Raw genomic sequence first — 15,003 nt, forward strand, 5'->3', positions numbered from 1 at the left:
GATATATAGTTAATGTAACAGTTGGGTGGGGAATGTCACACTTTATTGAGTTCTTGGAATGGAAAAATAGTTGTAACCAATGAAATACATTAAATTCTGAATTGCTGCAAAGTATTTTTAGAGGATAGGTATTTGTGGGTTTTTGTTTGTTGTTTGTTTTTACTTCCTTGAAGAAAGATGAAAATTAACTACCTAATCACTTCATACTCTTGATCTCTTCTTACCAACCAAGGCTCCTTTACTGAGCAGCTCAAACTTATTTTTGTTGCCAGTGCTAGTTTAATTATCTTGGAAATTCATAGTGTCATTTCTAGAAGTATGAGGAATTTAGTGATATTTATTATGCTATATGTGATGACCACCCCAGATCCAGCCTATCATTCCCTTGAATAACAAGCATTTGAACTTAGATATATAAGAAACTTTTTCTGGTTCCTTCGGTTTCTTTGGATTGCTGAGAGTTGCTTCTCAAAAAGCGTGTTTTCTTTCTATTGTAAGATCAGTGGCCCTAAGCTGTTGGTGTTGTTTGTTTTTTCAGTTTGTGAGAAAATGAAAGGTCAAGAATGTTATTTAACCTTTCTGGGCCTCCCAAATATGTCTGATAGAGAAGAGAGAAAATGAACTGTTTGTATTCCTTCAGCTGCTTCCCTAGCGCCTCTAGGCCGTAGTCAGCGTCTGACTGATACTGGTCACCCTGAACAGAACTGAGCAGCCACACCATTCTTGCCTCATGTTCATTGCTATTCTTGCATCTGTGGACCTGCTCATAACCACTCTGTGGTCTCTGTGTCTCCCTCTTTCCCCATCTCTCTCCCACACACACTCATACCTTTAAAGGTTGCTTTATCTACTACTACTGGGTGTCCACAGTTGGTTGTTAGCTTTCCTGTCCATATGTCTGCAGATTTCCTTGTGTACATATTCTGTATTACCAAATCAAATTACAGTCTCTGTTCTTGAAAACGCCCCTAATTCTCCTACCATTTCATTCCCTGCTTCACACCAGTCTTGAAACTGGGAAGGTTCTCCCTGTTGATCTCTACCTGTCAGAGTGCAAGACTTGCTTATTTGCCTTTCACAAATCTCCGACCACCTTCCCCACCCCACTACCGTTTTCCTTTCCCTCCTCTGAATTCCTGAGTACATTGCATCTCTTACTTCACTATCCCTTGCTGCCTTGCATTACGATCACTGTACAGTGTCATTGCTCTTGGATTAGACTGCGTTTGTGAGACTGGCATTCTCTTTTCTTCACTGTTTGTTTCTCTACCATGTCGCACAGTGCCAAATATCCACAATACCTAGTGACCAGGGCATGAAATAAAGACACCCATGCCTTCAGCTCTACACCTGTGGCTCAGTTTCATCTTGGATAAAATAGTACTTTCTTGATTGCCAGGGATTAAACATTGTTTCACTTCTATAAAAGCCCGTCTGTGGCTTCAGCATTAATATTAACTAACTTTTTTATGGGGCCCGGCGGCGTGGCCTAGCGGCTAAAGTCCTCGCCTTGAATGCCCTGGGATCCCACATGGGCGCCGGTTCTAATCCCGGCAGCTCCACTTCCCATCCAGCTCCCTGCTTGTGGCCTGGGAAAGCAGTTGAGGACGGCCCAAAGCTTTAGGACCCTGCACCCGTGTGGGAGACCCAGAAGAGGTTCCTGGTTCCCGGCTTCAGATCGGCGCACACTGGCCCGTGGCAGCTCACTTGGGGAGTGAAACATCGGATGGAAGATCTTCCTCTCTGTCTCTCCTCCTCTATATCCGGCTTTCCAATAATAATAAATCTTTTTTAAAAAATATTAACTAACTTTTTCTGAGTTTAATTATATATCAGGCGCTTTATTTCCAATAGCAAAAACACTTGCATTAACATACTTAATCTCAATCCGGTATTTACCTCAATTTTCTTTTAAAAATTATTTATTTACTTGAAAGGCAGAGTTACAGAGTGGAAGAGGTTTACTCCCCAAATGGCCCACACTGACCAGGATGGGCACAGGCTGAAGCCAGGAGCCTAGAATTCCAGTCAGTTTTTCTCATGGGTGGCAGGGAAGCAAGCATTTGGACCATCTTCCACTGCTTTCCCAGGCACTTTAGCAGAGAGCAGCTGGGTCGAAAGTGGAGCAGCCAGGACTCAAACCCACGCACCCATGGGATGCCAGTTTCCCAAGCAGTGATTGAACCCACCGTACCATGATGCTGGCATCCATGCGTCCATCGTATAGGTGAAGGAGCCAAGGTTCAGAGAGGATGATTGCCGGAGTCCAGCTCCAGCCGAGAGTTCGGAGCTCGGGAAGGGTGCGTGGCGTCGGCGATAAAGAAAGACACAGACACTGACACTTGGTGCGTTCTTGCTATGTCCTTTATTCTCCAAAAGAAGCTGTCCTTTTTATTTACTTAGACACATCACTAGCCTCTGCACAAACGTTTGATTTTTTATCTTTAACTTTAGAACTAAGACAGCATACACAGATGTCCAATTAATTTTTACTTCATGGTCAACCAGGTGCTCTTAAAGATAATTCTATAAGTTACTATAATCAGTTTCTTTAAAGCAAACCATTATTCATTCTTCAGAAGTAGCCATTAGGTGACAGCCAGAACTCCAAGGCCGAGGCACAGATGGTTACCTACTAATCAGTAAAACATTCCTACCTACTATATTTTATTTTCACAACTTATCTATCACATAATGGGAAAGTACATCAAAAGAAAAGAACATAAGGATCTAAGGCAAAAAGTTTCAAACATTAAATCCCCCTACAACTGCAAACCCTACAACCCCATAAACAATTAAACAATAATCAAAAGCATATCTCTGTGATGTTAGTAGGATTGCCCTATATTTCCTCTAGTTAAAAAATTATAAAAACGGCTAAAACAGCTGCATTTTCTATGCTCTAAAAGTTGCAAGGACAGGCTAACCTTTAAGGTCACAGTAACTATATATTTTTTGCCATAGCAGTTTCCACTCATACTCCCATCAGTTCTGTTAGTTTGTAAAATTCTTATTAAGCCATTTCCCAGAAGGCATGCTATATGTCTGGGCCAGATTTCAGGACAATGGGTAGGCACACAACAAGGTGTCCAGAAATGGCATGGGTTTAATTGTACTCCTGTGCGCGGTTAAAGGCCCACTCACCAAGACATTATCAGTAACATTAACTCTCAAGCTCATATTACTTGCCAAAGCCATCTCACAGGGGCAAACAATGCCTCAACAGATTACAGGATTCTTAGCGAGGTGCTTGAGTGTCCATGCAAAAAGGTGGTGAGACTGCATCAAGGTGGTCAGAGAGAAATCCGCCGGGCCCTGCCAAACAGCTGGAAGCTCCCCTGGGCCCTGCCAAGCAGGGGAGCTGTTCTCTTCACACCTTCGTGCCATCTACACCTACTGCACGGTCCCCTGCAGATGATCTACCCAGCATTCTGTCTAGTAAACTGAGACGAGGAGTTGAACCCAGGTTGACCTGATGCCCAAAGACTGCCCTTTCCACTTAGTTATCATGCTGCCTTCTGTTAGCTTCATGTTAGACAAATAGTGTCCGCTCACTAAAAGCTGTTTTGTAAATGTTTTTCTTGAACTATAGATTAATACAAATATTAGGCTTAAACACAGTGCTCAAGCAATCTTTTTCTTCTCCTTACCATGTGGGATTTTCAACATCTTGTTTTATTAGATGTTCCACATCTCTGATTCCTAAAACATTCTTGCTACCCCCATATGACCACTTACATAAATAGCAGTAGCAGAGAATTTACTATTCTTTTATGAGTAGGAAAATATTAGCCAGATAAATGTAAACAATTTCTCAGATAAAATATTCTTCTAACTAGCATTCATAATTAACATATGAAGCAAAATACCTCTTGAGCAGTATTTAAACCCTCCTAAATTGGTGTTATGATAAACTGCGTTTGTTAACAATCTAAATAGTCACTGGCTACCTAATGGCATTTCTCTCGATGATGAACCACATGTATACATATATAGCTCAGGTGTGCAGTGGGACGTACCATCTGGGCGTGGTAAAGACGTGCTATGACACTAACATGATGATGAAATCATCTAACGATGCATTGTCCAGAACATAGTCTCTCTAAGCAATGTGTGATGATAAATCCCACTACTAAGTTACATCCCAAAAGAATCTTTATAAAATGGAAAGATCATTGAAAATTATTAAATCAAATGAGATGCTCTCAATGAAACGTGAGTACCAGTTGCTGCCATAAGGAAAGGAAACAGCACAGCCGTTAAGGTGCCCACGTCGCATGTCTCCCATAGCAGAGTTGCCTGGATTAGATATCTGGTCCTGCTTCCTCACTCCAGCTTCCTATAGTGCAGACCCTATAGGAAGAGGGCAGCTCGTGATGACTCAAGCAGCTGGGTCCCTGCCACCCACATGGGAGTCCTCGATTACATCCTGGCTTTGTGGGCACTTGAGAGTGAGCCAGCAAACAGGAACCCTATCATTTTCCATCCCTCGCCTCTCCCCATCTCACGCCCCCTCTTCTCTCCACCCTTCTCTGCTTCTGTGTGTGTGTGTGTGTGTGTGCCTCAAATAAGTAAAAATTAAAGTATAACTGCCAATCTGAGCTACCTCAACAGCAGTGTAGACAAGCCATCCCACTGTCAGCCAGACCATGGGTGTTCCATGGAAATGCTGCACTAAGGTGTTCAAAATAAGTTTTAGAGGAATCAAAACAGCGAAGTAATAAATATGTGAGCAAACTTTGAAAAGTCCGAAAAGGTATGTAGCAGAGAAGTAATGAATAAAAAGTAGGAAACACTCACAGCATTTAATGTGCTTTGTCTCCTCAGTTCTAACAGTCATTGTTTATATTTATGTTTATATTTATGTTTCTGTTTATATTCTGCCTCACCAGACCACATCATTGGGCATTCAGGATATAGGTTAGACCACATCATTGGGCATTCATGATATAGGTTAGTATGTTCATTTCTTACTATATTAACTTTTCTTTTTGGTCCTTGTTTTTGTTTGTTTGCTTATTCCCTCCTTTGTCTTCATCCAGACCTGTAGGCTACTGACATCTTTTTTTTAACTTTTTACTGTTAAAAAGTTCCTCCTGCATGTCTTACTTTTCTTTCTAATTTAGGCCATATTTGTGACTTCTCATTAGCTTCCCACGGCTCCTGCCCCTCAGCCTTGCTACCGTTTGTGCTCAGACTCCTGACCTTGGCTGAAATCACTCTTGATCCTCTCCAGGCTACTCAGTATTTTATTTTATTTTTTTAAATGTATTTTTATTGCATTTCATTTTTTTTAATTAATTACATTGCATTATGTGATACATTTTTTATGCACTGGGATTCCCCCCGCCCCTCCCCACACCCTCCCCCCACGGCAGATTGCTCCACCTTGTTGCCTTTCCATAGTTCAAATTCAGTTGACATTCTTTCATTGGAGGTATTTACCAAGCATAAAGTCCAGCATCTTTCTGTCCTGGTAAGTTCAATGGTTTCTTGGTGAGACCATCTCTGGTCTGAAGGTAGAGCCGGCAGAGTATCATCCCAATTCCAATTAAAAACCCCAACATAATATTTCCAACCATTTACAACATTGTGGCATTAATTGACATGGTATTGATTAACCAATATGTTAATAGGAAAATGCAGGTTCTCAGCCACAACCTGTGACTTCTTCATAGACATTTCAATTTTGGTTTCTATTCAACCATGTTCTATACACCTTAAAATGGCTTAGATTGCTATTCAGCTGTCTCATGCCTATTTTAATTTTAGTATTTAGCAGTTTATAGCATTGAGGCACGTTTTCGCTGAACCTGGCTGTTTTTTCGGTGGTCTAACTCTATAATTCTAACAGGATATATGTCAACTGTTTAGGAGGGGTGTGCAGAGAAATCTTCCATACCCCAGTGAGGAGTAATCTTTGTGTCCCACCCAGTGAGTTATAAGTGTATCCCTGCTGACTGTTTCCTGTCTGTTTCTAAGCTTTCCTTGTTGTTCTCTGTCTATCTATTCTAGTTTTGTTTGTTTGTTTGTTTGTTTTGAGGGGTTTCTGGAGCGCTCCTGATGGTTATTATGTGAGGGGGTGGGGACCCAAAATTGGAAGCAGACAAGGACCAGAGAAAGCTCCTCTCCCTAGTCCTGAAGGAAGTTTACTGTTCTTCTGTTTCTGCGGACCGCTCAGGGATCCTGGTTGTTGTTCCAATGACCTTGGATCCTGCAAGGCAGGATTTGGGCTTCTTCCATCCTATGTGGTAGATCCAATTGGGGGTGGGTGACCTCAGAGTTCTTGGTCTCCGGAGGCACTCCATTTCTCCATGGTCTCCTTGGCAGTAGGGATGTAGTCCTCGGTGCTCATACTGATAGTCCTTGGTGAGGATCTAGGAGTCTTCAGGTTTGGGATAAAACAGGCTACTCAATATTGCTAGAGAAAAATGAAGTAATGGTATGGAATGGGCCACTCTTTGTGTTTCCAATTATATTTCCTCCTGTTTTATCCCTAAATTACTATAAGGCTTCATATCAGTTCCTCCATCCAACCCTTAACCTTGCCTCTCATACATAGAAAATTCAAGTTAATAGATATAGGCTTTCTAACTTCTAGATTCCGTGAATATAACTGCACCAGTATCTACTTTTGTATTATTTCCTTCAGGTTCAAAGAATAGGTGGCACTCCCCTATTCTGTGTCAGTCCTCCCCATTCTTAGTCATATTTCCTCCTTCCAGTGTCTTATTCCAGGATATCTTGTTGTGTTCCCTGTGTTTTTAACCTCTTCCTCACTGACTGTCATAACTAAGCCATCCATATCTCTTTTCAGGTGTTACCAAATCATGAGATTTCTAGCATGGAGTCTAGCTCCAAAGTTGTTCCTTTTTCTTCTTGAAAAAGAAAACATAGGATAGATTTGTCAGTCTTAAAGATTTACATCATAATTAATGACAGTTCATAGCCAAGTCATAAAAATTGAGATGAGTGTAGAGAGCTGTCAAGTTCTTAACCTAATACTTATTCCATTAATTAGTGTTATTTTGAATTTTTTTTATTTTACTTGAAAGTTAGAATTACAGAGAGAGAAGTTAAGAGTCAGAGATAGTCTTCCATTGGCTGGTTCACTCCCTAAATGGCTGCTAAGGCCAGAGCTGGGCCAGTCTGAAATTAGGAGCCAGGAGTTTGTTTTGGGTCTCCTTGTGGATATAGGGACCCAAGGCCTTGGGCTATCCTCTGCTTTCCCAAGCCATTAGCATGCAACTGGATCAGCAGTAGAGCAGCCAGCCCACAAACCAGCACCCATATGGAATGCTGGCACCACAGAGAATTAGCATGCTAAGCCAACCTCTAATTTTTTAACCACATTTATTTATTTGTTTGTTTGTTTGAAAGGCAGGGTGACAGAGAGGCAGAGACAGAGAGAGATCATCTGTTTGTTGGTTTACTCCCGCAAATGCCTGAGGTTGGGCCTGGCAGAAGCCACAAACTATCTGGTCCTCCCACATTGGTGTCAGGGCCATTGTCTACTGCCTCCCAGGTACATTAACAGGGAGCTTGATCAGACGCAAAGATAGGACTCAGTACCAGGCAATCCAGTAAGGGATGTAGGCATTACAAAAGTACTTAACCCGCCATGCCATAGCACTTTGCGTTAGCGTTCTTGATGCAAACCTCAGTTTTATTCATTTAAAAAACTTCCGCAGGCCTTTTAGCTACCACTCATCACATTATCTGGCATCATCAATCAATTAAGATTTACTTCTGCTGCTAGTTAAAGCATATTAGATACTCGCACCAATCCCATTAGGACATGATTCTCCCATGAGGATAAGTTGGCATTGTTGGACAAGGCTAATACACACCTTCCTGGAGATATAAGAGAGCTGACAAAATACCCAAAATGACTAGCAAGGGTCAGAAGAGCCACAACAAGGTGGAACTGATGTTTCTGTGTACATTTTCCCTTGGGATTTATGCTGATTAAAGGAGACATGGCCGAGAGATCAAGAAGTTGAGCCATACTTGATAACCTAATGGGACAAAAATCATAAAGCCTGGTGTTTTGGTTCAGAGCCTCCAGAGTCTCCCCTGGTGGAATACGGAGTTTTGTCTGCCTTTTCATTCTTGTCAGTGGTGGAAATTGTATTGAGGTTGTCCCAGTGTAATGGCAATCCCAGAGTGCAGGCTCCTGGCAAATCAAACATAAATCACCCATGGCAGGAGACAACATCCTAAACCTCAAGTTATTTCTGCAGATACTTTTGCAAATACCAAGTTTGTCATACAATCAAAAGCAACCAGATACTCGGGAAATGGCTTCAGAAATTATCAACAAGAAACAGGCACATTATCAAACACAGTCACTCAAATACCTGTGCCTATGATATCCACTGAAATGAAAGGCAAGGTTGAGCATATTGTCAGGTGACTTGACTTTAAAAAAAGAAAAAGAAAAAAGGAACTCAATGAAAATGCCTAAAATGCTATGAATGCCTTCCACAGCAGCTGACACATAGCTGAAGAGAGAAATGATGACCTAGAAAAATAAGTCAGAAGAAAGTACTCCAAGTGACACAAGAAAAGACAGAAGGATAGGAAACAGCAGAAGATACAGCAAAACAAAACAAAAAAAACAATCAAGTTTATTTTCAGTTTTGTTGAAGTCTCAGAAACAGAAGAGAGAATGGGAAGAAATCATGTTTTGAGAGCCAAAATGGTGAAAAACCAGTCACAGTACCAACTATCATAAAAGAAACCTGCATCTGGATGTGTCAGTAGTCTAACTCCAAAAGTCCAGGGGAAAGAGAAAAATCTCAGAAGCAGCCAACAATGGAAAGAAAAACCTGGTTTTAAAGAGTTCCTGTGTCCAGTGGCTCCAAGAGGCTGGGGAGGCTGGTCAGCAGACGCCTGGGTTACAATGAAAAGGAACAATGAAGTTCTCGGCATCTGTTGCACTATGGAGAGACTATAGGTAGTAATAACACTACGTATTCCAAAAATGCTTAGGCATCAATGTTGTGGCACAGTCAGCTTCCCAAATGGGCACCAATTCAAGGAACAACCCAACCGTCTATCAGTAATAATATGGATTAGTAACTTGTCATTTATTCACAGTACCATATAGCAATGGAAATGAGTAGGCTATAGCTACACACAAAAGAGAAAACTCACAAACATAATATTGAACAGAAGTAGACATAGTATGTATTATATGACGCTGTATTATGAGATTTCTAAAATAGGTAAGATTAAGCTATATCGTTAAGTGCTGCTCAGGGAGAAAGTTTCAAAGGCAAGAGAAGAGTTACCCTAAGGTTCAAGGTCAAGTTCACTTTGGGAAGAAAGACGTATTTATGATTGGGAGGAGACAGAAGGTGGGGAGCACCTCTGGATGGTTGGCGCTGTTTGGTGTGATTTTATTCATGATGGTTGGCATGTTTGTACATGACAATTCATTGTGATAGTAACTTTTTGTGTTTACTCCTCTGTGTGTTTTTCACAATAAAAGCTCTTCAGAAGAAATTAGATATTAATCCAGTACATGTTCATGTATTTCCTTATGTGTGCATATGTGTTGAAACTGGACATAATACATGAAGGAGTGATAATTAATTTTCCCCTTTATTTTTATAGGAATATGTTTATCCAGAAGCCAGAGACAGACAATATTTACTATTTTTCCATAAAGGAGCCAAAAAGTCACGTTTCGATCTGGAGAAATACAATCAACTCAAGGATGCAATTGCTCAGGTAACTTTGATGAAAGTTAAATTCCGCCGCCATTGTGTGTGGCATTGTTATCATCTGTAACGACAGTGTTTCCCATGGATAAGCTGAAAGAATGATCCAGCCCTATTCTTGGGGATAGGTTATCCCTCAATGGATTTAAAAAAACTTTTTAGCTGTGAACATCAGAAACAGAGAAATCTGTCATCCCCTGTCCACTTCCAAGATGGTCACAAAAGCCAGGGTGGAGTTAAGCCAAAACCACAGTTTCATCTGGGCCTCTTAAGTGGGTATCAGAGGCTTAAACACTTGGGCCATCTTCTGTTGCTTTGCCCAGCCCATTAGCAGGGAGCTGGATTAAGAGTGGAACAATTGGCATCAAACTGGTACCCATATGGGATGCTGATGTCACAGGTAGTACTTTACCCCCTATGCCACAGCACCAGCCCTGATAAAAAAAAAAACTGTTGCAGTGATTGGCATTTGGATACCATGGGTTAAGCTACCACTTGGGATGCCCACATCGCATATCAATGTGCCAGTTCAACCTGTTTCCCATCCAGCTTCCTGATTAGGCCACTGGGAGGCAGCAGATAATGGCTCCAGTGTTTAGGTTCCTGCCACCTAAACATGACTCCTGGCATAGACCAGGCCAGGCCTCAGCTATTGCGGGCATTTGGGGAATACATCAGCAGGTGGAAGATCGATTCTGTCTCAACTCTCTCACTCGTGTATGTGTTCATGTATGTCACTCTACCTTTCAAATAAAATAAATCATTTTTATATAGAGAGAGTATATAAATTATATATAATATATGTGTACATACACATAAATATATGTATAAACCAAATGCTACAGATGACTATGTGTCCCTGGTTTAAAATTCACTGGCTAAGTGAAAAACTTGAACAGTTACTGTTAAAGTCCCAAGTAGCATTAAGTTAGAGTTCTAGTTCCAGGCACATTTTTTAAAAGGACTTTCCAGTTGAGAAGTGCCGTGGAGACAGACACGTCTCTGGTGCTCCTGCATTGTTAGCCCCCTCAGTCTGTAGCACGTGGCCAGTGACTGCTGAAACCGGCCAGGACCAGCTTAATGGAAGCTCCACTGGCTGTCCTCTGCCTTGGATGTGTGGCCTTTATCTGCCCAGCCTCTCCACTTCCCCGAGGATGGAGATGGCCCCCCAGTTCAGGAACACAGGATGGACAGTGCTCTTTTGTTAGCCTGGCTGACCAGTTTCCCTCTTCGTGTGTTTCTATTTTAGGCAGAAATGGACCTTAAACGACTGAGAGACCCGTTACAAGTACATCTGCCCCTTCGACAAATTGGGGAAAAAGATTGATTTGCAGAGTCTCGGGTTCCCGGCAGAAAGAGCCCGTTTCTAACTCTTGCCTTTTTAATGAAAGCATTGCAGGTGGAAGCGAGGGGCCATGTCGGGGTAGAGAGTTTTTACCTTTAATCATAAAACAAAAACACAAAGGATCTTGGGGGGGGAAAGGAAATGTTAAAATCTGAGGATCAGGTATTGTGGACTATAAGCTCCAAGGGCTTAGTAAAATAATGTCTTAATCAAGCATCTCAGTTTCTGGATGAAAGTGATGCCGTTACACAATTGAGAGATTCATAAAGAGAAAATGCTGCTGGGGTGTGTATTTCTTGCATCTTTGCAGGGTCAGCAAAACAGTAACACACCAGCACCCTACTCTAATTTTGTTTTTTATTTAAGTTTTCTTATTTTGACATAGGAGTAAATAAGTTATCAGAAATGCAAATCCTTGTGGTACATGGGTAGTAAACAGAGCCAGAGCCCGTATCATTAGCCTCCATTTCAGACGGACCCAGGCTCTGTCAGGTTACCAGGGAATGTTGCCCACCTCAGCCCCTTTTCTGACCACCTACCTATTCCTGTTGGTGACACTAATTTTATGCACGTGATCATTAGGATTGATATGTTGGATTATCCCTTAATACCTTCTTCAGTGTCAATGTGTCCTGGTTCTCTGGATCGGTCTTTAGAAATCAATGGTAACACTGCATGAGGGTTTGGCTTTGCCCTTTTTTTTTTTAACCTGGTTAGTCTTTGAGAGGAAGGAAAATTTCTTTTCTTTCTGGACTCTTCCCCTGGTATTTCCAAGTCCCTCCCCTGCTCAGAGCAAAGGAGGGGTGCTCAGCTATCTTACCAAATCAGGAAGATGTTGTAAGGTTAACAAATTGGCTAGAAATCATGGCTTTGTATAGCCATTTCAGAACCCAAAGAATGTCCCTGCTGTTGGTATGCTTGTGGCACTGTTCCAGGCCACCTGGCTGTCCCCGCCTGGCCTGGAGGCTTGGGAAGTCACCAAGGCAGTAAGCACACTGGTACCTGCGCTGATGGGGAGCCCACCTCCAGTCCAGCAAGCAAGGGTGGGGACCTCAAAGGTGCAACTTTACACAGAAAAACACATTTCTATGGCTTCCTACCCTCTGCACCCTATTTTTTTTCCTTATCTTAAATTGCAAGAAAGAAGAATTAATCTTACAAGTCTCAATGAGTTTTCTGCTTCTTTGCGAATGTGCACTTGCAGAGCCAGGTGGAATCCTGTCCAGTGGTCTGCCTGTGACTGCCGTGGGGCGGGGTGGCAGTGGTGGCAGGGGCCTGCCACGCGGCCGGCTGCATCTTGTCTTCCTCCCGCCTCATTGTGGCAAAGGGGTTTCCCTTCTCCCCTTCCTGCTTCAGGATCATTGTGTATGAAAAGAAAACCTCGGACCCCAGGTGCCTGGCAGAGGTGGAAGACCAAGCCAGGCCTGCTGCTCCCACCGCCTGCCGCTGCCACTGCCGCCACCTCCAGGCAGGACTGAGAGGATGCATGCCTCCCCACATTTCCCCCTCCCACTTCCTGCCCCCTTTCTTTTTGTTAAATCGTACCAATTATTTTTAATACCATTTCTCCTGTTTGTGCCAAGGGTTTTAAAGAAGGAAACAGCCGAGTGCAATGCACAGATCCTTGTGGGATATGTGGGAGGCAAGGGAAGGAGAATGGGAGAAAGGTCCTGTAAAGAAATACCAAAACACGGAACAGTGTACAATCCTGTATCATTTATGAAATATGTATAAAACGCAACGTACCTTCCGGAACAATAAATACTTATTCAATTTTTGAAACAAAGCTTCTTATTCTTTAAAACATTTATATACAAAACTTTCTTCCTAGGACCTGTTATTCACTTATTTGTTTAATGTGAAAGGCACAGACAGACATCAACAGAGATCTCCCATCCACTGGTGTCATTCTCAAAAGGCAGAGCTTGGCCACCCACTGCCAGGAGCAGGAGCTCGATCCGGACACCCATGTGTGAGGCAGGAACCCAGCTTGCTGAGCCATCACCAGCAACCCCCTCAGTGTGCGTCAGTGCACAGCTGGGATCAGAGCGGTGAGAGGACGCACGCCCGGCTGCTTTGACAAGGGATGAGGCGTGCCAAACAGCATGATAGCCACTGTCCCCAACACCCTCCCTAAAATCTATGTTTGTTAAAAAACAAGTGGTGGTACTTCTTCCTCAGTCCATGATGGTGAATATTTTCCACAGTCACTGAGAGAGGGAGGAATGTCTGTGACCATCAGTGAAGTCAGTGACCACGATGAGACTGATATCCTCAACTCCCAAGTCTCAGAAGAAAGCCTTCATTATGTCAGGACCACCTTCACAGTCCAGTGCGGGCTCCTGGACTCCAGAATGTTGTTCAAGACCAAACTAAATTGGGTGTCGACAGTTCTAAGAAGTTGTGTCCAGTTTGACATGATCTCCAACAGGAAGATCCTACAGTAGGCTGCCATGCTTATCCAAGGCATATGGAAAATAGGCATTTAAAGCTGAGTGCTTTCATGCCGTGGAGGGCGACCTTCCTAACTCTGTTCCTGCCTGCTGATGGAGCAGCATAGTCTAACACAGGCAGCCACAACCACGTCAGGGCTACGAAAATCAAGAATGCTAAACTGTTGTCACAGTCAGCAAATGACATCTACATGCCCCACACATTCCAGGCTTTGCAAATTTTTTTAAAATAAAAATGTTGTTCCTGCATCTCAGGAGCTTGCCACTTCATTTAACTTTGAAGCATAGAGAAACCAAAGCAGAAAATGCAACAGATGTTGGTGAGAAGTTGGAGAGATTGGAGCCCTTTTCATTGTTGATGGAGATATAAAGTGTGCATCACCTATCAAAAGCAGTGTGATAGTTCCTCAGGAAGTGAAACAGGATTTGTATGTCCTAGCAGTTCCACTTCAGGTTTATGCCCCCCCAAACAGCTAAAAACGGAGACTCGAATATTTGTACACATGTTCTTAGGAGCATTATCCTATGGCCAAAAGGCGGATCTGAAATCCAAGGCACCATCAGCAGGTGAGTGGATAAATAAAATATGGCTGGTGCAAGACACAGCAATATTATTAAACTGTAGAAGAGTCATAGTTGAAGCATGCTATAACATGGATGAACCTCAAAGACATGCCAGTGGCAAGCACTTGGCATATAGGTTATGCTGCTTGGAACACTCATATTCTATATCAAGGTACCAGGATTCAACTTATTACTCCACTTCCAATTCCAGCTTCCTGCTCATGTGCATCCTGGGAGGTGACAAGGGGTGACTCAGTGTTTGGGTCTCTGCCCTCTTGCATGAGAGGTCTGGCTGGCTTAAGTGCCTAGCTCCTGGCCTCTGGCTGGCCTGATTATGACTGTCGGGAGGGTCTGGATAGTAAACTAGGCAGATGGGAGATCTTCCTGTTTCTCTCTGATCTCTGCCTTACAAATGCATAAAACTTTTGGGAAACTTTCAGTTGTTATAAGAAAGTGTTAACTTTAAGACAAAAGATTTTAAAAACATGCCAAGTGAAATAAACCAGTCACACAGGAAAAATACTGTAAGCTGCCACTATTTGGGCTCTGCTGCTGAAACTGAGTCAACAAGTATGATAGGGCCAGCTGTGGGCCTTTAAGAAGATCTCTTGGTGCGCCCACCACAGTAGCCTAGTGGCTAAAGTTCTTGCCTCGCATGAGACAGGATCCCATATAGGTGCCGGTTCTTATCCCGTTGCCCCACCTCCCATCCAGCTCCCTGCTCATGGCCTGGGAAAGCAGTCAAGGACGGCCCAAAGCCTTGAAACACTGCACCTGCATGGGAGACCTGGAAGAAGCTCCTGGCTTCAGATTGGCTCAGCTATGGCTGTTGCAGCAACTTGGGGAGTGAATCAGCAGAGGGAAGATCTTCCTCTCTGTCTCTCCTCCTCTCTGTAAACCTGACTTTCCAAAA

The 15,003-nt window shown here is 42.9% G+C and overlaps 1 protein-coding gene across 1 annotated transcript in view; it reads left to right on the plus strand.

Annotated features, from left to right (window-relative positions):
* MCU (mitochondrial calcium uniporter) overlaps positions 1 to 11,538 on the plus strand; it is a 170,245-nt gene extending 158,707 nt beyond the window's left edge. Inside the window, exons 7-8 of the mRNA XM_058671753.1 lie at positions 9,622 to 9,738; positions 10,978 to 11,538. Of these exons, the coding sequence (XP_058527736.1) occupies positions 9,622 to 9,738; positions 10,978 to 11,055 (195 nt within the window). The 3' untranslated portion in view covers positions 11,056 to 11,538. The remainder of the gene's footprint in view (positions 1 to 9,621; positions 9,739 to 10,977) is intronic.
* Positions 11,539 to 15,003: the final 3,465 nt, after the last annotated feature.

Source organism: Ochotona princeps, chromosome 13 (assembly GCF_030435755.1).
Source record: "Ochotona princeps isolate mOchPri1 chromosome 13, mOchPri1.hap1, whole genome shotgun sequence".
Classification (NCBI taxonomy): Eukaryota; Metazoa; Chordata; class Mammalia; order Lagomorpha; family Ochotonidae; genus Ochotona; species Ochotona princeps.